This window comes from Juglans microcarpa x Juglans regia, chromosome 5D, assembly GCF_004785595.1.
Source record: "Juglans microcarpa x Juglans regia isolate MS1-56 chromosome 5D, Jm3101_v1.0, whole genome shotgun sequence".
NCBI lineage: Eukaryota > Viridiplantae > Streptophyta > Magnoliopsida > Fagales > Juglandaceae > Juglans > Juglans microcarpa x Juglans regia.
Window position 1 is genome coordinate 7592794 of NC_054602.1, and position 25971 is coordinate 7618764.

Consider the following 25971-nt stretch of genomic DNA (forward strand, 5'->3'; position numbering starts at 1 on the left):
AGATGGACTAATAACACATGAAATAGCAGCAAGATGGTCTGCGAGTGAGAATATAGAACAGGCTCGGTGAATGAAATTTTTGATCCCCCATGATACTATTGATCTAATGATATGATTATGTTATTCAGTTAAAAAAAAAAATGCAATCTAGCAATTCAACTATGGGTTTGTCAACAGATAGACTATGACTTATAATTTGGACAGGCTACTTGATGCAGGCGGGCGGACGATTTTTTTAAATAAAACATAGCATGCGGGCAGGACTTGGGTGCGGAATTGATGACATGAAAAGACTTTATAATAATTTTCTTATTAATTAAATCATATAATCATTTTTACTCCTATACGTTACAATTGAAATGCAACACAATCAAATAAGTAATCTAAATCTGTTCATTAATCTGGTTAGTTCCATGTTTTGTTTTTACTTCGGTTGGAGATGATAGACATTCTAGTTTCAGATTTGTTTTGATATATGATTCCTGCTAAAAAAGGAAAAATGAAGGGGGGAACAAGAAAGAAAATCACGAGGAAATATTACACAAACACAAAACCACAAGGAAATTTGGAACTGGTGTTTACTTGCATTTTACTACTAGTGCCTTGAGCTACTTGTGACGATTGAAATAAGCTCACTAGCTGTCCATGTCACCAAGGAGAGATTCTGTAGATTGCCAAGCAACTCTTTATCCCATGATGAGAGCATTGAAACGCATTCTGTTGGGAAACCAGACGAAAATTTTGGTCAAGAGTGAGGCAAACAGCTGAAACTGGAAGTACTCAGCTCATTAGATATCAGAATATTGAGATTAGTAAATCACTAACATAAGAAAAGCTTTGGCAGCATAAAGATATTTGATTAAATCTCTACTTTTGAAAGAGGCCAAATTGCACAAAACTCAGATGCTTTTCAAATGGGGAGAAAGCATCTTGTCTAAGGTTTCTGATAAGGAAATAACCTCTAGTAGAAACACCATTGAAGACGATGACGGATTTCATACCTGAACTCTTCATGAGATTTAGTAGTGCGTATGAAGCCAGCACTCTTTCCTCTGGATCTTTATCAAAATCCAAGGATTCTAGCAGCTGTGGCATGATAATTGAGCATGTCATGGAATGCAAATCTTCATCTTCAATTGAATGGAGAAAACTGGTCATCCAAGTAAGGGTAATGATACTAGCTCGTGCTAAGCTTGGGATGCCGTTGGCTATGGAATTTGAAAGGGCAGCCAGTAATCTCTTGTTCCCACTTTTGAACAAGACGGTGGCTGCTTTCCTTTGCCAGTCTTCTGTTGCCTCTTCCTCTTCATTCTAGTCACGTAACAAAAACCAACCAACCATTAGGATAGAGAAGTTGAGATTATTAGTTATAATTGCAGGCACTAATCTAAGCCCCATTACGCCTGAGAAGGGAATTCTGTCATTTATCTTATTTCTTCTTGATTAATTCTTCGTAGTATGTATATGCTGGTTTGATCAATAAACTGAAAGATTACCGAGTGAATGAAACCATCAATAACAATTTCTTTGCAACGAAATGAATCCCATGAATTTTCATGGAAGCCTGCTAGCTGTAAAAGCCATCTTTCCGCCCATGCCTCTCCAGTATAAGAAAAACGGCCTCCCAACATCAGAAGAGCTCTTGCTGATTGTTCTTGAACCTCATCATTACATATTTTACAGTCCAGAGATGTTATCATTGCCTCAACCGCTTCTTCTCTATATACACTGCTCTTCATCGAATCACCCTGCAACATTAGTGCTGGGACTGATCAAGAATGCACAACCAGACTATTTATACAGATGGCCCGCTTGTTACCGAGAAGATTGAGGGGGAAAAAAAAAAGGAGAAATCCGAAACTCTTTTTACTTTCGAAATTTGCAGCAATCATACACAGAGAAAGAGAGCTAGAAGACAGATTGCATGACATTACCAAAAGATCAATCTGCAATAAGATTGCTGCGACCAGTGGGTATTCTTCTGGTGGTGCTCTCTGGAGATAGGCTAAGAAAATGTTCATGGTGGGCATGGCACTCCATCCTTCTTTCAGTCCCCATAAAAATTCTATCATCTGTGTTCTTCTGGCAAAAATCCCATAAATCATTAGAATATGGATTGAGCTTCTACTAGAGGAAAGACTACAAAAGGTACAAATCCATACCTTCTAAGGCAGAGTAACTCGGTTAGTAAAGCAAAAGCACAGCTATAACTATAAGAATTCGTGCTGCTCTCGAGAACAATAAGCTCAAGAAGAGAAGCCTTGTTCAGATTTTCGGCAATGTAGTTTCGGCAGCTTCCATCAGCTCGAATGCAACATGTCATGAGCAAAGCAGCATTGCTCCTATCATGAGTATCCCCTGTCTCAATTCCTCGCGCCAGCAGATTCATTCCCCCCAGAGAAACCACATGTCTAGCATTCTCTAAGTTTCTATCTTCGTCAAAACCTGTAAGGAGTTGGTCTAAAAGGTATATTGCTGCCAACTGAGGACTGCACCTTACTGTAAATAGGATCTGCAATTGATCTCCAAACTCTAAAACTCGGAGGATTAGCGGCACCCACTCAAACGAAATCATCTGTTTTGCCTTGGGCTGTAATAGGTAAAGCAGAACAGCACCCTTTAGAAATAGACTAGTGCTCCTCAGAAGTCTCATGAAAATTTCGAGCTGTGGATCCGAATTCAGTATAATCTGCCTAATAACCTTATTCCTCCCTCCAAATTCTGCTAAAATTGAAATTAAGAATTCTAAAATTTCATCATCATCCGAGGCAAATAAAACCTCTAGCATCCCCTCAATAACGGATGCTTCTGATAATGCAGCTTCTACGGCAAGATCACCATGCGAGTCCAACCAGGCTTTGCTGATTATACGAATTGCAATTTCACACTCGCTTAGAATATCTGAGGAGCAAACTGTGAAAATGGCTCTACTTAACTCACTTGAATGTGTACTTCCTTCCTTTCTGACTGAACCATTCCTAGATGTATGAATGCCATCCACTAAGCATTCTGCTGGCAGACTTCTGCAGTCAAAGAACCGGAAATAGTTCGATTTTTGCGTCTCCGGGAACAATTCAGGTCTCGAATCTTTCAAATTTTGGCTTGATGACCCTCGGTCAGTCCCATCTCCTTTCTGCACAAGACAGGAAAAAAATGATTATCTGCAATGTACGTATGTAAAAGTCACATTTTACGCAACTTTAAATCGAGACAGAAATACCCACATTAACAAAGCGGCAGTTATCTTCATCTGTACACAGTTTCACATCTTCTAAATCGCACGTATCAACTGAAGCTCCATTTGGATCAAAGAGGTCCATAGAACTTCGCTCAAGCGTGGAACCGAATACATGTTGGTATCTTTTGTTATGATGAAATTATGAAGTAAACTTCAGAATTAGTACGAAAATTAGATGTCGTCTTAAAGAAACAGAAACATTTTGCAGAAATGACTGGGATCGGTTCTGGATTAACTTACAAGTTCTTGTTCATGGACTGTGAAGTGTAAGAATCTGACGATCTCCTTCTCGAGGATCTATAACTGGGTTTTGACGGCAAAGGCACCGTAGGAATAGGAGGGGCCTTAACCCCAGATTTAAGCCAGTCTTTATAGTACAGAGCGAAGTCTGTAGTTCCCTTGTCCATTTGGTCATTGTATACCTTGCTCAAGGCCTTCATTATCTTCTCCTTTTTAGCATTGTCCAAGTTCGAGAGAGTCTCGAGTTCCTTAGTGTACCATATCTTAAGATGAAGAAGGTGGGGAAGAAAGAAATGCTCCCAAAGATCAGGAAGCAAGTTTGTTCGAGCTAGAAACGGGGAATCACAGAAAACTTGAAGTAGGTGCCTAGCAGAAGTCCGATGATTTTTCGCAAGCTTGTATACAACTGCCAAGTAAAGCTGAGCACACGCGTAGATATGCGAATTGGGTGTTCCACACGTTGAACCATTCTTCGAGTTTTTAGAATTCAAGGAATCAACAATACTCAGAAGCCGAATGCAATTCCTTAACGTCTTCGTTCTTAGTTCCTTCCTAATTGTCCCTTGATCTTCTACCAACTTCTCCACGCTCTCAATACCGAGTTCTACGTTCACGAGAATCCCATTATGATCCGGTTCCTTCTTTTTTCTCACCAAGCAAGACTTGCACTTTTCTCGGAGTGTTTCCCGGAAATTCACGTCTTTTACGTAACGACCAATGTATCCGCTGAGGATAGAAATCACTGCTCTAGTGGCAACTTCATCAATTGGTGCTGCAGGCTCATGTGTTCTTGAACCCTCAGGCACCCATGACTTGGAGTGCGATCTCTCGGATACCGAACGCACTCTTCTAGATGAAAAGACTGAAGACCCATTTTTCGACGCAGACTTCTCGGTCTTCTGTTTCGAGACATCGAAAGAATATCGATCATGGCAGATGTATATAGGCAGTGCTCTTGACTCGTGCGGTTGTGTTCTCTCTCCCTGCTTCACAGGCTTTCGAGTCTTGGGAAGTTTCCAGCGCTGAAGCTCAAGTCCTTCCTCTACAAGCAGTTCTTGTAAGGAAGCCATTTCTCTTGGTGGGTTGGATCTGGTTTTGAAGCAAAGAAGAGAACTTGAAAAGCTTCAGTGACATTCTTCCAAACCCGTAAGAGATAACAAAAGACAAGTATAGAAGAAGAGAATGAGGTGAAGAAAGACAACGATGAAGACAAGACAAGTGGTGGTCTTTTTTAACCGTTGTGTTTTTTTTTTTTTTAATACATAACTTCTTCGTACTTAAATCTATAATGTGTTCTTATTTATTTTGGAATGCTCGTGGTTTGGGCACCTCAAGGAAGAGACTTAAGCCCAGTTTGTATTCGCAAGTCATCTCAATTCATTTCAACTCATCTCAACTCATCTCACTACTATTCATTATTATTCATCAACTTTAACTCACAAATCTCACTACTATTCACAACCCATCTCAACTTATCTCAACTCATCTTCGAATCCAAACGATACTTTATAAAATTGATTTCCCGTTACCGACCTAAAGTTCTTGTTTTGGCTGAACCGATGGCTAATGTCTCTAGGCTGCAGTGGTGGTGTAACAAGCTAAACTTTGATGCTTATGGCTCAAATGTAGAGACTGGTGGAAAACTTTGGTTCATGTGGAAGAATGAAGTAAGTTTGACAGTGTGAGTGATCAACAGGTGACAGTTACTATTGTGGAGCAGATGCATCTTTTGCTTTTGACCTTTGTCTATGCTAAATGTAGCTATTTAGAGAGGAGACATTTGTGGAGTGCATTAGATGGTTCAAATTCTTCAGGCTTACCGTGGATTGTTATGGGTAATTTCAATGTCATTCGGCATGATGGGGAAAGAAGGGGTGGGAGTCCACGCTTGGCTAGTGCTATGGAAGAATTCACCTCATGTATTGATACATGTGGTCTTCTTGAGATGCAGTTTTCTGGTAATTCCTTCTCTTGGTGTAATGGGCATCAGTCTAGTGCTCGGAGTTGGGTTCGATTAGATCAGACGTTGTTAAATGTTGGTGCTTTGGAAGCATTTCCGGATATTTGTTTCAGATACCTCCCACGTACAACATCTGATCATGCTCTAATGCTTATAAATCTAGAGATGATTGCTGCTCCTTATGGTACTTATCCCTCCTTCAAATTTCAGCAAATGTGGACGTTGCATGATAATTTTATGGAGACGGTAGCTCGTGTTTGGGAGGAAGAGGATTCTGGTTATGGCCTTTTCAGGTTGGCTAGTAAACTCAAACGTCTGAGAGCTGTCTTGAAGATCTGGAATAAACGGATTTTTGGTCGAACGCAAATGCATATTGGTGAGTTGGAGGAGCGTATTCAAACCTTAGAAACTAGGTTGCAAGATGGGTTTTCTGTGGATCTAGAATCTGATTTGTTGGCATCTCAACTAGAGCTTTCGGTTTGGATGGAAAGAGAAGAAACTCATTTGGCTCAACAGGCGAAACAGAATTGGCTGGAGAAGGGAGAGGCTAGCATTGGGTTTTTCCGTGCTGTTACAAAAAAAAAACCGTCATAATAGTAAAATGATGAATCTTGGGAATGGGACAGTTCTTGCGTCTCCTGAACAAATTCATAAAGGTGCTATTGATTACTTTCAAAGGTTCTTAGAGGCCAGGCCGTGTAGTGCTCTTCCGGACCTGGATTTCTTGGTGGAGAAAGTGATTCAAGAGGAAGATAATGATGCGTTGAGCAGGGTTCCGTCGGCCTTAGAGATTCATGATGCCCTTTGGTCGACCTCTGCCTCGGTTCTATACTGCTTCATATTTGGTGCTCATTCCAAAAATTGAAAATCCATCAGGTTTTGATAAGTTTCGCCCAATTAGTCTATGCTTGGTTATTTACAAGGTATGTTCTAAAATTCTTGTAAATAGATTATCTCCTTTCCTTGCAAATATGATTTCTCTGGAACAAGGTGCCTTTATTCCAATACATAGTATTTATGAGAATATTAGTTTGACACAAGAACTGATTCATGGTTTGAATAAACAAGTCCGTGAGGGAAATGTGATGCTTAAAATTGATATGGCTAAGGCATATGACAGTATTGACTGGGGATTTCTTCTTCATGTTCTGAAAGCTTTTGGGTTTTCTCCTTCCGTGTGTGGTCTAATAAATCAATGTATCTCTACTCCTTGGTTCTCTATTGTTATGAATGGGATTCCGAAAGGCTTCTTCAAGGGTGGTCGGGGATTGCGGCAAGGTGATCCTCTATCCCCATATCTATTTATTATTGTTGAGGAGATTCTTTCTCGTTTGATTAAGAAATTTTTTCATATGGGGTGAATAAAGCCGTTCTTACATCCAAGGGGACCTCCGATTTCACATTTATTATATGTGGATGATATTGTCATTTTTTCTAATGGGGAAAGAATTTATTGTGTGCTCTTATGAAGATTTTGAATGATTATGAAGCATGGTCGGGGCCAATGGTGAATAAAGCAAAATCCTCTTTAATTTTCTCTAATAAAATTAGTTTGGCAAGGCGACGTATGCTCTTGCGTCTAACTGGTTTTATTGAGGGAAATTTACCTTTTAAATATTTGGGAGTTCCTATTATTTCAGGGCGACTGTTAACACGCCATTTTGATGAGTTAGTCAATAAAATTCAAAGCAGATTAGAAGGTTGGAGAGGTAAATTACTTTCAAGTGGCGCGCGACTTCTTTTGCTTAGACATGTTTTGCAAAGTATTCTGATTTATTACTTGTCTATTTTGTCTACGCCTAAGATGGTTCTTGATAAGATTAAAAGATTAATGAGTACCTTTTTCTGGAGAGTTGCTGATGGGAAACAAAAAAAGAAATGGTGCTCGTGGGATAATATGTGCAAACCAGTTTTGGAAGGTGGGGTTGGCTTGAGGAACCTACAGGAAGTTCAAACTTCTCTTCATATAAAGCTTGCTTGGAATCTTTTACAAGGTAAATCCTTATGGGCTCAATTTTTTTTATCAAAATATGTTGGAGCTGAACATATATCATTGGTTAATCCCCAAAAGGGCACTAGGTTCTGGAGAATGATCATGAAGTGTGTTCCGAGTGTTCAAAATCATTCCTTGTCTTTTTGTCTTTTTGGCGGGATCATTGGGTGGGTGAGGGGCCTTTGTGTGATGAATTTCAGGATATGGAATTGCCTTCTATTAAGTTAGTTGATTGTAAACTGGCGGATGGATGGAACATTGAGTTGTTTCAACGTTTAGTTGGAATAGAGAAAACGGATGTTTTGCTTGGAAAATTGAGAAATTTAAAAGTTGGTGATGATGTTCTTATTTGCGTTCCAAATGGGGATGGGAAGTTTTCCACTCATAGTGCATGAGAATGTATTCGTTCTCATAGTCCCTCACAATCTTGGATAGAATGGATATGTCATCCTTTTCTCCCAAAGAACATGTCTATTCTAATGTGGAAAGCCTTGAATGGTTGTCTTTCTGTAGATGAGAGATTGAGGAGAGTTGGTATTAATATTGTCTCCAAATGTGACTGTTGTATTTTGAGTGCTTATGAGGACCAAAATCATGTGCTTGCTATGGGTGATTTTGCGAATCAAATTTGGAGTAGATTCTGTTTTCAATTAGGTATGCCTTTATTGCATGGAAGAACTTGGAAAGAGAAGATAGAATGCTGGTTTAGACGTGCTAAAAGATCTTCTTCTCGAGGACAAATCCTTGGCCTACTCCCTATTATTATAACTTGGCGTTTATGGTGGAGACACTGCAAGGCTCGGATGGAAGGTGTGTATGAAACAATTGATATGGTTTGGCTTTCTATTAAATATTGGTTGTCTTGGGTGGCTTTGAAATTTAAGGGAAAGAATTTTATTAGTAGAAGTGATGTTGCTTTATTACAATCTTTAAATATTCCCTCTCCGAGAATTGGCTCTCAAAAAGATAAGATTGTGAGATGGGAAAGACCAAAAAGTGGATGGTGTAAACTGAATGTTGATGGTTGTTCGATGGGTAACCCGGGAATTTCAGGTGTGGGGGGAGTTCTTAGGGATCATGGTGGTAATTTTATGTTGGGTTTCTGTGCCCCTATTGGATCCCGTACTAATACATATGCTGAGGTAATGGGTTTGTTGTATGGTTTGAGAAATGTTCGACAGATGGGGTTGAATGCTCTTGAGATTGAAATGGATTCTAAAGTAATTATAGAGTGAATTTTATCTAGACGGTGCGGGTTGTGGTACCTTGAGGATTTCTGGGAGAAGATTATGCGTAATCTTGATGATATTACTTTCATTTGTAGTCATATTTACAGAGAATGTAATGTTGTTGCTGATAGCTTGGTGAAGTTTGGTGCAAAGGGATGCAATACAATATATTTTTCTGTGCTTGACCTTCCAAGGGAGACTAGAGGTCTTTTAAGGCTTGACAAAAATAATTTGCCGTATTTGAGACGATGATATTTGTTGGTTTTTTTAGTATTTGTAGTAGGATTTATGGATTTATTGAATCATTGTATAATGGATTATTGATGTTTTTACAGTATTCTTCTACTAAAAGTGAGGGTCTTTTTAATAAAATTGGGGAGGGGTCACTCATGAACATGTGCTTCTGACTCTTTCTTTGTACTTCATGTATATGTTCGTTATGATTTGTGGCTTTGACATCAAAATTGCACTCAGAGAAGAACATGAAGTCTCCTATACCCTTTTTTCCCAGGATAGTAATATTTTTCTTGATGTTGAGTTTGACAGCAAATCTACAAAAGATATGTCTTTCGTCCTAAGTGCAGACTCACATGAATTGGCAAGATTTTAAAGGCTTGGTATTGATCTTCTCTTTTTGAAAAATTAAAGGACCCTTGATTCCCAATTTGACCATAAGTAAGTTAATAAATTACAAGAAAATAAAATCCACATGGAAATTACTTTGGAACCATCTGATCTCACATTTTTCAGTCATGTTCTCTGCACTTTTTTCTCTCTGCTGGGTTCTAGCTAGGGTCGTCTCTTACTTTGGCGTTTCCTTTTTTTTTTCACCTCTCTCTGTTGGGGAAGTAATTAATTAAGTTCATTCATCATCAGAATCATTTCACCGTGTGTGAACAGCAGAAAAAAAGGGTGCAAAGTCCATATCACACTTGCAACCAATGGCCAGATATTGGAAGGCAGGGATTCCCGAACCCTAAGAAAGGACATTGGCACAGGACATGAGCAACCACCACTCACAACAACGAGCCGATGATCAATACAAGACATAAAATGACAGCAGAGGACAGCAATATTAGCCACTACTGATTGGCTATACAACACTTCCGGCCATCACACAAGCAAATTAGAACATGACACATCATAACGTACAGTAGCCACAAACAATCAAAACACAAGCACCTTTGTCCATGATTAATAACAGATCATAGCTACGTACACCAATCTTGTTCCAGTTTCGATTCGCTTCTAATTAATATTTAACATTTTTAACATATAATTAATTAATCATGCAATGCAAGGAGTTAATACATTATATATGCAATTAAAATACATACATGAATATTATCAATATATTCATTGATTTAAGTATCATGTTAGGTGTGCATGCATCTATGACAAATCATATATGATCTTTCATCTTTACTCTAAAACTCTTGATCGTTCCCCCTTTTAAATTGCTGTTTTGGAGAAGAAAGACAGCAGAAAAGAACGAGGAAAAAAAAAATAAAGAAAAAGAAATCCTAAAATAATAAATATCTCTTGATTTTAGAAATTCTTTGGAGCCAATGTTTTAAGCCACAAACAATCACAACGCCTCCATGTACCAATATTCCTTCCCCATGACCCTTGCGCAATAGGTCCATAAGAAGAAATAACATGAGAAAATTACATTTTACCTCAAATTATCACTCTTTTTCTATATATATTGGCATCCAAATTAATGAAGTTATTTCTTTTTCTTCCAATTTGAAACGTACGTTGTAATCTATCACTCGTTAAGATCCGATCGTTAGAGAAATAAAAAATAGTTGAGGTGCTTGACGACTAATTCTTTTTTCTTTTTTTTTTTTAATGAATGATTGGAGAAAATTAAACTGAGGTTTATAGGTAGTTTTGGAGTGCTACTCTGAGCTGATTTTCGAGCAGGAACCCATGGCAGGGTGGTCTCGTGGAGCTTGTAAGAGCTCTTTTATTCGTGTCTTCAATTGCTGAAAAGCACTGGTGCCTCGTACGAGTAAAACCTTGTACATGTTGGTTACAGGCATTAAATCCCCCAAAGTTTTCTGCGATTCATTTTCCATCTACCTGATCAGTACTATTTCATTGACGTTCTTAAATATTTATGAATAGACAGCAATAGATCATATAGACCATGTGAAGGTGGGTGGGAAGAATTTGTGGACTCTTGCCTTGATGAAAACTTCTATGCCCAAGAGCTTAATGGTAAGGCTGCTATTGCTTTCGAATGCATCCAAACAAAGGCATGAGCTATTGCCAAGTGCAAGTTCAAATTTTAGTTTTTTTTTTTTATAGTTAAAACTCCGGACTAGTCAAAAGGATATTTGTGTAACTTTAAACTACAACAATTTAGGACCTCTAGTCATATTTGGAGAGTCACTCTACAAGGACAAAATCAATATTATATAATTTTCTCATCCAACTACCTCTCTCGTTTAATATTAAATTTTAATATTAATACAAAATATTAAATATTAAATACAAGTATATTTATAAAATATTAATTTTTTAAAAATATTATTAAAATATATAATATTATATTACTATTTTGATTTTAAAATAAATAATCTAATATAAATTAACCTCTTCAAAATTTTTTATTATAATCAAAATCTCAAATTCTAGTTAAAATTTAGACTAGACGATTGCGAATGATACGAGGCATATCTGGTTCAGGCATTATCTGTGGGAAATATGGGTTTCATTGAAAGGGCCCAGTTGGAAATGCAGATCCTTCCTCGAAGATTGAACTTTGAAAAGAAATAACCCACAAAAAATGATATGATCTCTGTCTTGCTTTGTTGCCGGTGGGCCGGCCAGCATGATCACAAGAATTGGAAATGGCAGCTGAGAATTGAGTTTGGTTCAATCTTTTTTCTTCTTATCAACCGTGAAATTATCATTTATTCTAAAAGTTTAAATTGAATCAAAATGTGGTTCGCCTTGTCCATGAAATTCTTAGTTTACCAACAAATTCAACGATTAATATACTTTGAATGAGCAGTAAATAGAATTTAGAGGAAACAAAATAAAAGGAAAAAAATAGATTTCCCTTTAAATGGTATTTGGATTCTAGAAGGTATCCGCCTTCATCTACTTCTGGTCTATACATTAGCTCTTCTTACTCTTTTGTTTTCTGTTTCCTGATTATTTATTTGCTCACATCTAGATTTCTCGTCTAATACCTGATATAGATCATAATCAATTATCAAACGCAATATGGGAAATGTGATGCTATTTTCACATGTTCAATCACCTTTGGTATTGAAGAATGTTGGGACAATGGCAATCATCTAAAGCTTGATGAGCGGTTCGGCCCAAATGGGACTGCCTATATATTATACGAAGTGAATTCCTTTCTTTCATAAAATTCACTGCACTAAACTTGGCGAAATAGGATTTTTCTGGCACAATCGGTTTGCAAATTGAGAGAGAAATATAAGGCGTTAGAGCACTGGCATTGGACTCATCAAATGAGTCCAATCTTCAAAATTTGATGATTTTGGCTTTAAAATCCTGGCATTGGATTTACCATATGCTTAAATGTCAAGCTTTTAGCTATAGTACATTCATCTTCATCTTCAAATTTAAAGACTCACTATTCACACTCTATAACTACTATTTTATTTATTTAAATTATTGTTTCCTAATTTTGAGCCACAATATATTTAAGTTAGGAAATAATAATTAAAATATCAAATTAAATTATTAATTAAAATATAGTTAAGTGTAATTGTAAAATATGAAAAAAATAAATTAAAAATATTATCATTATTATTTTGATGAATCCAATAGCTAATCCAATATGGGGTTATGGATAGAGATGTTTTTGATTTATGAAAAACGTGTACTTTTCATCAAATTTTAAATATAAAAATGATGAATCCAATGCTAATGCTCTTAGAGGCCATGGGTCCAAACATTTTGAAATAAGCTGCAACTTTTACCAAGCAGATGCATATCGGCAAGTGGCTGATAAAGCAGATGTTATGTACTTCAGAAGTTTGATGTCAAACTCAGTTATTGTAAAACCCGGCTCTTTGCTTCACTCACGTACGTGTTTCACGCCTCTCATTTCCGTCACACAAATAACACCATCTTTCCTTTTTCTTCATGCACGTTTCCTTCCCTTGGTTTTAAGTATTCTGTTTTCTAATTATAGCCAATATATAGATTAAGTTTTTCTCAACCCTAATTACTCTTCCTTTGTTCTTTTCACGCCGCAGCCTCCCAAACCGTTCGGTCATCACCTCCACAGTCACACGAAATACACTCCTCAAGCCGTGCACCACCATCCTCATCGTGTAAGCCCTATCCCAGTGCATCACCGAAAAGCAGAGCAACAGCCAGCCAACGAGTCGCCACCTTTCCCTCGGACCTAGCCCACGCGGAATCTCAGCCCTGTCGCCGCCACCCAACGCCCCGTAACCTCCCTTAGAAGCCTCGGAATACTCTGTTTTAGTTGCCTAAAACAGAGCAGCATCCAAGCCGCTGCAGCCACGCTCCATCGGGAGCTACACCGTGCCGTGCCCCCACAGAAACCGCCGGTGAGGACATTCCTTCACTCCGGTCCGCCGCACACTGCCTCATCCCACGGTGAGCTCGCACCACTTCCAGTGGTGGCCCTTGCCTTTCGTTCTCTCCCTCGTCCTCTCACCGTGTGTCTCTCTCTCTCTCATTTCTTTCTCTTACCCTCGCAGCTAGTGACCAAGCGCCACCCTCGTCCGCTGTAGCCAGCCCCAGCTCCACCCCGTCGTGCTCCTCCACCTCTCTGGAAGTGCTTCCGCCGCACTGTGTGAAGTAATAAATTTTTTTGTGTACTTACATATATATATATATAGGTAGATGTATACGTAAATTCATTTTTCTGGTGTAAATAGATATATATATGTGTGTATATATATGCGGATGTAATCAATTTTTCTGGTGTAAATATATATATATATATATGTATATATATATACGAATGTATACGTAAATTATGTTAACTTAATAGTAGGAAATAATATTGTTTTGTTTTTATTTTCTGTCCTCGTATAGTACGCCTCCAAGGTTAGTGTTAGGGTGTTAGCTTAATTAAGTTTATGTTATGTACTTCGGATTTGAAATCATGAGTATATTGCGTGGGTTGTAAAGTATGTTTTATTTAGGCGTAGACGCATGAATTTATTTTGTAAATGGGTATTTTTTTTTCTAGGGCTTATATTCTATTGGAATAGTTAATGAGTAGATTGATAAGTAACACTTAAAAAGAATATTTTAACATATCATTTTAAAAGAATATCTTTGATTTATTATTATTTAAACAAAAGTATGAATTTCTAATTATAATGAATTTATTATAGTTATGTTACTCTGTATTATAAATTATAGTAAGATCTCTTTCGTAAATAAGTTAGAATTAAATGTTTAGTCGAAGCCGGATATTGATGAGTTTAGAAAGTGATGTTGGTATGGTGAGAATAATGAGAATTTCGAGTTTGAGGAATTAAAAATAGGCTATTTTAGAAGTTGTAGGCTTGAATATCGAAATACGAGATTTATTAGAGACTTATGGACATTTACGTGATTATCTTATAGGTGACGATTAATTTTTGTTCGGCATTGTTGAGGAAATTTTCGAAAAGCTAAGAAGTCCAGGTAAGCGGGGTTCCTATGCTAGATTTGCATAAAAAGAAATGAACTGAGGTTGATTTGTAAAAATGTGCATGTTGTTTTAAAAAGAAAAAGTGAAAACAACCTCAGTATATGTTTTGCATTCCCTCATGAGATACGTATGAAAGAGAAAAGAAATAAGTTATGTTACTCTGTATTATTATAGTTATGTTACTCTGTATTATAAATTATAGTAAGATCTCTTTCGTAAATAAGTTAGAATTAAATGTTTAGTCGAAGCCGGATATTGATGAGTTTAGAAAGTGATGTTGGTATGGTGAGAATAATGAGAATTTCGAGTTTGAGGAATTAAAAATAGGCTATTTTAGAAGTTGTAGGCTTGAATATCGAAATACGAGATTTATTAGAGACTTATGGACATTTACGTGATTATCTTATAGGTGACGATTAATTTTTGTTCGGCATTGTTGAGGAAATTTTCGAAAAGCTAAGAAGTCCAGGTAAGCGGGGTTCCTATGCTAGATTTGCATAAAAAGAAATGAACTGAGGTTGATTTGTAAAAATGTGCATGTTGTTTTAAAAAGAAAAAGTGAAAACAACCTCAGTATATGTTTTGCATTCCCTCATGAGATACGTATGAAAGAGAAAAGAAATGTTTTTGACATGAAATGTGTAGACATGAGCAATATTTGACATGTTTCTGAAATATGCAAAAGAGCGAATATGATATCATTGAAAATTTTATGCATGTGATATGAAATGATTTGGATCTGTTTTTGATCAAATAGAAATGATATGAATATGCTTCGCACGTGTTTTGATATGATATAGATATGATAAAACTTTGGCATACTTATCTATTCTGAATATGGTTCTGATATGAGGATACTGTTCACGTGATATGGTTGGTACCACCATGATATGATATGAGTGCACCCACTTTGGAAACAAAGTGGACTTTTTACGTGTTCTTTCCTGTGTGCACACTCGGGACTCCGAGATTGAAAAAGGGGAAGTTTCACCACATGATACTGCCTGGTTTGGCCACCGGGGATAGCACAACCCTACCACGGGGGTTAAACATGGTATATGATATGATATGATAAGATGAAAATGTTCAGTTATGTTATGCCAAAGTGTTTGAATATGAAATTGAATTGTTGATTTTGAGTATGAAAAGATTGAAAAGTCGATCTGAGTTTCTGATAACATGTTTTTATGAGATCTGCATATAAAAATAAAATGTCTTTGTTTCTGCATACTGAACTTTCTGAAAAGGCTCATGTTTACATACTAGTATATGTTCTCTGCTTACTGAGTTGTTGATAACTCACCCCTGTCTTCATAATATGTTTCAGATAATTTTGATGCTACAGCTGAGAATCAGGAATATGGAGTATTTGCAAGTTTTGTGGATCATAGAAGACTAAGTGCCTTAGGGTGCAATGACTTTTGGAGAATGACTTTTTGGTAGTATTGATATTTTATGTGACTTTGGTATGTTGAGCAATGAATATTTCTAGTTTTGTGAAAAAGTTATGTATAACGACGAGACACCATTGATGTGCCCTTACGTAGGAACATGGATATTTGTGTTGAACAAATAGCTTAATATGTTATGGAGACTCTGGTTTATTTTAAACGCATAATTGGAGTTGATTTTAGGTGACATGAGTTAACTCTCCGGACCCTCGGGAACGGGACGTTACAGTTATTTGATTGCTTTATATTCCAGATACTAACAAGCAGAGTTGCTAGACTGCTTTGAATTCTTGGTAATACCAAAAAGTGCTCCATACCAAGCTTAAAGTGAACTTAGATGCTATTATGCTACAGAGCAAACAATCAAGGTAGAACATAACAAGGCTTTTAAAGAGAAACAAAAGCCCATGGTCTTAGTTCTTCAGCTCGCCCTTAGCTTTGAAGTAATCCACACTTTGGTCATAAACATCTTCTATTCCGTACTTGAAACTGAACCCCTCTTTGATAAGCTTCTCTGAAGATAAGGTCAACTTGGCCTTGGAGGGAAAACCTCCGAAACTGCAATTCAGATTACACGAGAACGTCAAACAACACATGCCCACTGAAGAGAGTGATAACCATAGTTGAAAAGTTCAGTAACCAGTAAGAATACAGTTAAATCTGAAACAAGCTAATGGCTTAGTTAAAGCAATTATTCTACATTGCTTAAGGAATGCACCCCACCCCAAAAGAAAAATTAGTAGGTAGTCCTGAGTAGGAATGACGTGTTACTCTCATCCTATTACAAAATGACATTCTATTAAAATTGCTTAAGCACTAATTTTTAATGAAATGACATAATTTGGTAGGATGTAAGTAATACGTGTCCATACTCCGAGACTAGCTAATAATTACTCACCCCAAAATCCCCCTGCCCTTAGGTTGAGATCAATCTTATGCAATTCCTTCAAGTAAATAGTCTTTTAATTATCAATGGTTTTGATCAGAGGAAAGGAATGCTTATGTGGGAGCATCTTTAAGTTTTATTTCGATTGGACTAGAAGCTTACTCAGTTGGGACTTGGTACTGAGGATATCTTTTGTTGAGGAACTTTGCAAGCTCAGGAACACTGCTATTGACAGCACAGCAAATGTATCGACCGGAAGCAGATTCTTTCTCAGCCACAAATATCTGAGCCCGGCAAACATCCTCCACATGTGTGATAGATATTGAACCGGACAGCATTTGCATACCTTTCAATGCATTTATGAGGAATTCATTGCCTGAAAATGTTAAAACGCCTTTGTTACACCAATATGTCAATCCAGGTGGTGCAAGCAATTTTTCATTGTGGATGCATGGCCTTATAGTCAGTGGAAAATGCAACACAGTATGTGTTCCAACTTCTCGTTCTTACCTGTAATTAGAGACATAGCTAGACCAACACTGCTTGGGATGTCCGGAGTGAGAGGAGTACCAGCCATAAGAGTAGGAATAACAGTGATGAGATCAATATTATTTTCCTCAGCGAATTTCCAAGCTGCTTTCTCAGCAAGTGTCTTGGAAGCAGGATAACCCTGAAAATTCAGAAATACTTGTCCTAAATCTTGTTGTTGAAATTTCTCAGCATAGGTCTTTCTCGGGCTAGAGCTCAAGAGAAAATATGTTCTTAATTACCCAAGTAGGTGGCTTTGCAGTGCTCAAAAACTCAACATCGGTCCAGTGGCTTTCATCCATGACTAAGCCCGTCCCATTGAGATCGTTGATTGATACAGCAGCTGCTGATGATGTCAAAATGACACGTTTAACAGTCTTTGCTTTCACACAGGCTTTCAAAACATTATGTACCCCTAGGATTGCTGGCTTGATCATGTCATTCTATGCTTCACAAGAATGGAGGTATCTTGTTATTAAAAATCTAAACCGTTACAGTGTCAAAAAGACAAATGCTGTTCTATAGTTTTATACCTCAGGATCTTCTGAAGCAAAGTTAACCGGAGTTGCAAGATGGAACACAAGGTCACAACCAGCTATAGGAGCGTCAAAGCTTCCTCCATCGGTTAGATCTGCTCCAAAAATTTTTAGGTCCCCAAAGCTTGTAAGGCTATGAGGTGAGATATCTTCTTCTGATTCTCTGCACGTTAAAATTACTTTGTTAAGGAAATTCATATTCATGTATTTTGAAGCAAATGCAATTATATTCAAGAAGCATTTTACTGGTTTGATGGGTTAAGAAGAAGAGCAAGATGACTAACATTAAAATAAAGGGAAAAATATACTTTCCACCTTTCAAGTCGTTTTACACTCTATTCCTCGAACTACCAACACTATCATTTCACCTTCGTACTATCAAAAAGTTGAAGGGATAAGATCCAACAAATAGCTGTTTTATTTTTGCCAATTTAAACGTTAAAAGAGATCAATGTATCATTTTTAGTAATTTGTGTTGGCACCTGTTAGTTGAGACATGTTAAGTGTATTTTCCTCCAAAATAAATAAACACCTTTCAATCCAATATGAAGGGAGGCAAACCAACAGAAGTGAGCTCTAGACAACAGAGATGTTCCATGTGGGTTTTAGGGACACAAGGCCCACATCTTCGTTCTGTTTCATAGGTATTTTATGTTACGAGAATATATGATACATGAGGTCTCGAGCAACTCAACTCTATCTTAAATGCTCCCCACCCACTTTCTCTCTTTGATTTTTTATCCCTGTGCATTTGACACGGGTGTCGCGTGGGGGGACCATAGTTAGCGTAGCAAAATACAAACGAGTTGGGAAGTTGGGGAAGAGGTACTTGTCCAGAGGCATTGTGAGCCGAGAGATACACCCACCCACTTCCAGTATTTTACAAGAACTATCATAATTCATATTATCTCGTATAAATAGACATGAAGGATGATATGAAAAAAGAAAGATACTTTCTTTAATTTTGTATGTTTGGAAATGTACTCGAGTCATTAAACTCCGATTTCAACGACTTAATTCGTTCATATAAAGATTCCATTTAATCCAAGGACCCTGTATTGAAATTTTGTTCCTGAAGATCCTGTTGGTAAAAGACCAAAAAGCTTAAAACAGTAGAAGAATAGTCCCTTGATCATCGGATTACAAGTTCGCAGAAGTACACGACAAACCAAAAGGACAATAATGGAGACTCGATAATATATAATAATAATAATAATATCAATAATAACATGAAAAAGAAAATAACCGACCTGGGTTCCTAACAGTGGTGTTGACGGCATAGCCCTTCTCAAGCAAAAGCTTGACCAGAAGAGATGCCACGAACCCGGAGCCGCCGACCACGCACGCAGTCTTCTTTCCGATATGTTGGGTGGCCATGGAGTTCGATATTCACTGCTACCTTTCTCTCTCCGACTGTGAAACTCTAACTGATTTTTGAAAAGCCAACCCAAAAAGGAAGTAAATATAGGCGGAGTCCTTGAGTTTGTGGGGTTGGTTCTTAAATAAAATAGACAGCTTGGGGGTGGGCATCATCGGACTGATTTTGGGATGAAGAAGGTAAGCACGTGAAGTCGTATACAACTAACAAATAAACAATCGTAGTCTCTTGGTTTGTTTGATACATAAATTCATCTCAATTTATTATTATAATTTTTTAAAATTTTAATATAAAATATAATAAATAATTTAATTATTTTAAATTTTAAAATAATAATAATATTAAAAAATTATATTTTAATAATATTTTATCATTTCAATTCGATACAATTCAACTTAATTGTTCAAACGCACCTCCTAATCTGAAATTCTGCGAAGAGCCCCAACTCTGTCCGGCTCCGAAGGAAAAATACTGAAAATAATACAAGAAATTATAAGTTTTATATAAAAAACATTTTAAAATTATGTTTTATAACAACTGTAACCAAACAACTTGGGGTAGGTATACTAGAATTAGTTGTGCACGCGGTTGTTGAATTATATAATGAACACTTATAGTTTATTGCTATGAAATGCACGAAACATAAATAACACCAATTATTAAAACAAAAAAAATTGTGGATATGAAGACTATAGACAGATTCCAATCATGCACGTCTCAAATAATTATTGACAGTATCTATTATTTTTTTAATTTTTTATAAAAAAATTAAACTCATCTTAATTTAAAAAATTTAAATTTATCTTAACATGATTCATAAAATATTAATATCCATAACTCAATTCAATTCATTTCAATATCTAAACGTATCAGACACGGAAAGAGACTGTCGAGTGCTGCGTTTCAAATAAAAAGTTTAGTATAATCAATCAAGTCCAAAAAAAAAAAAAAAAAAACTGATGGACTAAAAGTTCAAGCCCGTTAGAAAAAATTAAAGAACAATAAGTTGTGACTGTAGATATTCACGATTATTTTAGCATATTATGTCAAATGCTCTGAGTCTATTTTTCCACTCAAATAAAATATCAGAGGTTTTTGGTCATCAATAACTTAAATTAAATAAATGAGAGTGTGAAGAAAGACAATATTTAACGTGCTTTATAACCAGATCATATTACAGATCAAAATACTAAAATATATTAACATTATTTTAAAAAATTTCTTTTTGAATAATGATTCAACGAACGTACAGATAATAATAATTTTCATTTAAAACAATATTAGCTATTGGTACGATCTCGTTTGCTATATATGTTGGATAATATTTTGTTAATATTGTATATTGTTCATAAATTTAAACCTAGTAATATCATATGTATTAAATATTATATATTCTTCTGACAATCAAGACTGTCTTAGTCACTCGTGCTAACAACTGTGAGCTCAGTAAAAAATATCCACCAGAATAGTATAGCTTTCAAAAATTCATGGACAAAAATTTAGATGTATTAAAAAAACCAAAATTTATGTAATATTTCATATAATATGATATTTTCATTCCACTCATATCCTGTTATATACCATGATATATGTAATTGTCCAATATTATTATATCAATGCCACGTCATAATTAACACTACAAAAAATTACTTATTTGTAATCAATTATTTCTTACGAAAATAATTATTTTCTATTAAAATTAGTTTATTTTTATCGTAAATAGTTATTCTCATCTTAAATAATCTATTACAAATACTTTTTTTTCTTGTAGGATCAGCCCATTAATTATGATTGTAATGTGATGAAAATATAGCATGTAGTACAACTTTTCATATAATTAGATAAACAAATATCTAATTTCTTCCTTCAGAAAAAAAATAAAAGAAGAAGAAAAAGAAACAAGTTTATAATTTTCAGATCCAATTACATGGAATTGAGATGGTCTTCACATATAAATTAGCTTATGAAATGATTGATATTTTAAGAAGGAAAAGGAATGGTAAAGAATGATTCATGTCTCTTAAGTTGGACATGAGCAAAACTTATGATAGGCTTGAATGACACTACTTGGAGGCAGTTATGCTACATATGGGGTTTGCAAACAAATGAATTCAATTGGTCATGCTCTGTGTTAAATCTATTACTTCTTCCATTCTCATCAATGGTGAACCAGTTGGTCCTATTCACCCTTCTTGAGGGATAAGATAGGGAGACCATCTATCTCCCTATTTGTTTTTGCTGGGGACTGAGGGCCTTATTTCTCTTTTGAATCAAGCTAGTACAAGGAAGCAGATTAGTGGAGTAAGAGTTTGTAAAGGGGTCCCTGTGGTGAATAATCTATTGTTTGCAGATGATCGTGTCCTTTTCTGTAAGGCCTCTATTCAAGAGAACATAGAGGTACAAACAATCATTGGAGTTTATGAGAATGCATAAGAACAAAAAATCAATCAAGAAAAGACCTCAATGGGCTTTAGTAAGAATGTCCCTTCAGCAACACAACAACAACTGCTTTCATTTTGGGGAATTCAAGTTTTTCAGAGTTATGACAAGTACTTAGGCCTATCGGTTGGGAAAGATAAGAAGAGGGCCTTCTCAGACATTAAGCACAAACTTTGATCAAAACTACAACAATGGAAGGAAAATCTTTTATCTCAATGGGGCAAAGAAATTTTAATTAAGACAGTGGCATTAGCTATTCTAACATATGCTATGACATGTTTTAGATTGTCCAATTCTCTTTGCTATGAACATGAACAGATGATGACAAAGTTTTGCTGGGATAAGCAAAAGGAAGAGAATGAAATACATTGGGTGAGCTGGAAGAAGATGTGTGAGACTAAAGGTGATGGGGGCATTGGATTCAAAGATTTGAGACTTTTTAATGATGTTTTGCTTGCAAAACAAGGGTGGAGAATAATGCAGAATGAGGATAACCTACTTCATAAAATGTTCAAGGCTAGATACTTTCCTAAAACAAATTTTCAGACATCAAATCTTGGACATAACCCATCTTATGTGTGGATAGGAATATGGTCAGTGAAAGACAAACTTCTTCAAGCCTGCAGATGGAGGATTGGGAATGGGAGGACTATTAGATTATGGGAAGATCACTGGGCCCCTGGTTTCAAAAATATACAACAGATGGGGGAGGTAACCAGAGGAAATTATCAGAAGGTGGAGGATTTGATAGATCAAAATACTGGTTGGTGGGATGTGCAAAAAGTAAGAGGATTATTGCCCCCTGAACCTGCTAATGCAGTTCTAAAAATCATTCTTAGTGCAGAAAGCCACGAAGATAATTAATATAGGATATGGAGATGAATGATTGTTTTAGTGTGAGAAGTGCTTACAAAATGTTCAGAAGGCCGAATTCAGAACCAGCAGAAGGGGAGTGCTCTACTAGCAGTGCAAATAAGAAACTATGGAAGGCTATCTGAAATATGAGAGTTCCTCATAAGGTTAAGGTATTTGCTTGGAGGGCATGCATTAAGGCTCTTCCCACAAGAAGCAATCTGAAAAGAAGAAAGTAGTTGAAGATGCAACATGTCAGCTTTGTTCTTCAGATATAGAAAGCACAGCAATGTGGAGCAAGCAGTTTCCTTAACTTAGATCAGCATGACCAAATGGAGATTTTAGGGAGATGGTTTCCCGAATACAAGACAGTTGCTGTAAAGATGAGTTGGAGAAATTGTTTATGATAGCTTGGGCATGCTGTTTCAGAAGAAATCAATGGGTTTTTGAAGAAAAACATATCACACCAGAAGAGGTCATCAACTATGCTCTTTCTTTGCATAAAACCTACAAAGCAGTTAGAGTTCTTGATCAAAGCAGTATTAAGAAGATGTCTCAATGGCAGTTACCTCCACAGGGAATGACCAAACTCAATGTGGATGGGGCAATTTTTCATGCTGAGGGTAGTGCAGGGGTAGGGCTCATTTTAAGAGATTGGGAAAGTAAAATTTTAATAGCAGTGAGTAAGAAAGAAGTTGTTGTGATAGAGCCTTTGGAGATTGAGTTAATAGTGATATTGAGAGGACTGCAATTTTACATTCATCTTGGTCTTCAGTCTTTATGCATTGAAATTGATTCAATGTTACTAGTCCAAGAGATAAGCACTTCTGAGATTTCGAATTCAATTTATGGGAATGTAGTAACAGATATTCAGCAGCTCAAGAGCAGATTTCAAAGTTGTTCAATTGTACACATCAATAGAGAAGCCAATGAATCTGCACACATACTAGCAAGGTTTTCTAGAAATGTTATTGAAACTAATGTATAGTGGGATTCTGTTCCCAGTTGTGTTCAACAAGTCATATGGACTGACTTTCACTTGTAATGTTGTTTGGCAGTTAATGAGAAGTGTTTTTCTATATATAAAAAAAATAGCTATAGTTAATACTGGTTACAGTCCTTGTACGTACAAAGGTGAAGTATACATACATGGTGAAGTAAACATAAATGGTACCGAAGCTAATTTGTTAGGGTAAAAAACATGACAATCTTTTCTCTCCGGTGAGAACTGATCCTCATGACGTCCTGATCTATTATGAAGTCTGATGATCCATGAATGCCCAAGCTAACATGCTTCCTTCTATCTATTTATCCTTTTCTAGCTCTTTCTTTTTTTAATTCTTTGATCTCCATGTGGGCAGTTTTAAAAGCTAAATCAGTAACCTTCTGTTGATCACATGTACGTCTCATGCACGCACACTAATTACTTCTCTCAATCGATCGATAGTACTTAATTAACATGAATGTGTGTATATATTGCTCCCATGCAGGGGTGGGCTCCGACTCCATTTGAGTCGGAGTGCCCACCTCCGGCCTGGAGTCGGAGGTAATCGTGTACTTTGACTCCGGCTCTGATCGGAGGTCGAAATTGTGTGACAGATAAACTCTATGCATATGCGTCATCTAAGGAAGATGTCGAGCTGGTCGGATGTGAGGAGCTACCACCTGCAGTTGAAGACTGACCACTGTTGTTGTACTGGCTATATAAGTCATCAATATCACTTTTCAGCTTTCTAATAAACTCTTCAGCCTTCTCTTCCTCGAAAACGTCCATAATCCAAAATTCTATAATGACCAATTTATATCGGGGGTCAAGAATCGCGGCCACAAATAATAATTTATTTATCTTCTCAACATTCTCCAATATTTATCATATTTGGATTTCATCCTTGTAACTATACCAAATAACAATCTCACATTGTTAGCACAACTCTGTTGCAAGTGGTCACGAAGCCCCAAGAGCTCATTGAAGTCAAAGTTCGTAGTCGTATATTTAGATCCAGATATCCGCAGAGTTCATAAAACAATTTCAAAAATTGAACAAAATACTTCACATTAGCTTAATAAACTGTGTCTGATGCATCGAGCCCCCTTCTCCCCTTACTGACTCTAGCAAAACATACCTCAGGCCCCTATCCTCGACCTCCATCAGCTCGAACACTTTTTGGTACTTGTGCACCACATCCAACATCATGTATGTAGAGTTCCATCGAGTCGAAACGTCCAAGCACAACATATTAGAACATCCAATTTAAAGTTGTTTGGCTATTGTCTTAAACTTGCCAAGCCTTTAGGGGGAAGCCCTTACATATCTCACAAGATTACGGTCTTTGGTAATGGAATCATCGATCTCTTTTAACCCTTCAACAATTATGAGGTTGATGATATGAGCACAATATCGAACATGGATAAACTCGTGCTCACGAATGATATCATCTTTTACCATCGTATACCACCTGAACCAATCAATTGTAGTGTCATTGGCACTAGCGTTGTCAACTATGATACATAATAATTTTCTAATTCCTCAATCATTTATACAATCATCCATCTCCGCCCCAATGGATGAACCTTTGTGATCAACAATTTGTTTGAAGTCAATAATCCGCTTCTGCAACGTCCACTCACTGTCAATAAAGTGTACGGTAATACACATGTAGTTGACATTCTATATGGAATTCTATGTTGTATCAGTCGTAAATGACATTTTCTGGCCAGTGGTAAGAAACATCTCATTCATCTCTGCCTTCTCCTTCGCATGCCTCTTCAAATAATCTTATATCACCGTATAATGTGATGGCATGAGAAATTGTGGCTCAAGACTGTGGACAAATTCACGGAAGCTTTTTTTGTCAATTGTGATAAAAGGCATATCATCACAAATGATCATCTCTGCAAGTAATTCCCTCAACATCTTCTCACTGTATTGAGGGATTGACAGTTTCTTTATCTGCATACCATCAATGAACGTAGAAGTTTCGTAACTGAGCTTGGTTTGATTAGTGGCCACCAATCCCTTGTGTATCTTATACTGCTGGCAACCATTAAGATGTGCTATTAATACAGAGGTACCTTGCTTCTTCAAATAATATCCACAAAGTTGCCCACAGTTGTGGCATCTCGCCCGTGGGTTTGCACGTTCACCAAGAATTTTGATGAAATGTTCTCATGTCCATGACCTTTTTTTTTAGTAGGTCGTAGTGGTCGATCGCGCGCTCAATATGCATCTCCTCCTCATTAAACATATCATCATTTTCTACATCTATTGGGATTCAACTACTTGCACAAAAAATAGTTGCTCTAGATGTGAGTCTAAGGGTGAAAGTACCTATCGATGTAGGAACTGTGGCATCCCCTTATGGGGGATCGTCCCCACTAAGTGTAGCATTCATATTTATCTCAATTGTGCTAAAAAAATAAATCAAAAGCAAATAAATTAGAAAAAAAAATTACAATATGTTATGTATGTGTATATGATGCACTTCATGTAGTCGATTTTATAATAAAAAAGAAGAAGATATTTTATGAATGAAAAGTATAATTTACCATCTTATTTACTTATCATTTAATTAA

The 25971-nt window shown here is 36.6% G+C and overlaps 3 protein-coding genes across 5 annotated transcripts; 1 reads left to right on the forward strand and 2 right to left on the reverse strand.

Moving 5' to 3' along the window:
• Positions 1 to 377: 377 nt before the first annotated feature.
• Positions 378 to 4691, reverse strand: LOC121264354 (putative E3 ubiquitin-protein ligase LIN). 3 transcript variants are annotated; one of them, XM_041167492.1, is made up of 7 exons: positions 3479 to 4691; positions 3225 to 3360; positions 2163 to 3133; positions 1935 to 2079; positions 1497 to 1748; positions 1002 to 1311; positions 378 to 717 (listed from the first exon to the last, which is right to left on the reverse strand). In XM_041167492.1, exons 1-7 carry the CDS (start codon positions 4546 to 4548, stop codon positions 596 to 598), a joined length of 3006 nt encoding a protein of 1001 aa, XP_041023426.1. In that variant the 5' UTR covers positions 4549 to 4691; the 3' UTR covers positions 378 to 595. The 3 variants fall into 3 exon arrangements, with proteins under 3 accessions (XP_041023426.1, XP_041023424.1, XP_041023423.1); XM_041167490.1 differs by having other exon boundaries at positions 378 to 770; positions 1935 to 2082; XM_041167489.1 differs by having other exon boundaries at positions 1935 to 2082; positions 3479 to 4689.
• A 346-nt stretch (positions 4692 to 5037) lies between these two features.
• On the forward strand, positions 5038 to 6032 carry LOC121264833. The gene is made up of 2 exons (XM_041168137.1): positions 5038 to 5159; positions 5240 to 6032. The coding sequence occupies exons 1-2, from the start codon at positions 5038 to 5040 to the stop codon at positions 6030 to 6032; spliced, it is 915 nt and encodes a 304-aa protein (XP_041024071.1).
• A 10041-nt stretch (positions 6033 to 16073) lies between these two features.
• On the reverse strand, positions 16074 to 19213 carry LOC121264356 (anthocyanidin reductase ((2S)-flavan-3-ol-forming)-like). Its single transcript, XM_041167495.1, is given in 7 exon segments — positions 16074 to 16337; positions 16828 to 17041; positions 17176 to 17335; positions 17436 to 17636; positions 17727 to 17854; positions 17857 to 17892; positions 18980 to 19213. Coding segments are annotated over 7 exon segments (1011 nt in total). The 5' UTR covers positions 19107 to 19213; the 3' UTR covers positions 16074 to 16192.
• Positions 19214 to 25971: the final 6758 nt, after the last annotated feature.

Coding starts and splice junctions, on each gene's coding strand:
- LOC121264354 (XM_041167490.1), bottom strand. CDS start 4,548: ATGGCTTCCTTACAAGAACTGCTTGTAGAGGAAGGACTTGAGCTTCAG. Junction 2,083..2,162: donor GAGTTACTCTGCCTTAGAAG/GTATGGATTTGT, acceptor GATTTTTGCCAG/AAGAACACAGATGATAGAAT. Junction 771..1,001: donor AAATCTCATGAAGAGTTCAG/GTATGAAATCCG, acceptor GAGTACTTCCAG/TTTCAGCTGTTTGCCTCACT.
- LOC121264833 (XM_041168137.1), top strand. CDS start 5,038: ATGGCTAATGTCTCTAGGCTGCAGTGGTGGTGTAACAAGCTAAACTTT. Junction 5,160..5,239: donor AATGAAGTAAGTTTGACAGT/GTGAGTGATCAA, acceptor TGCTAAATGTAG/CTATTTAGAGAGGAGACATT.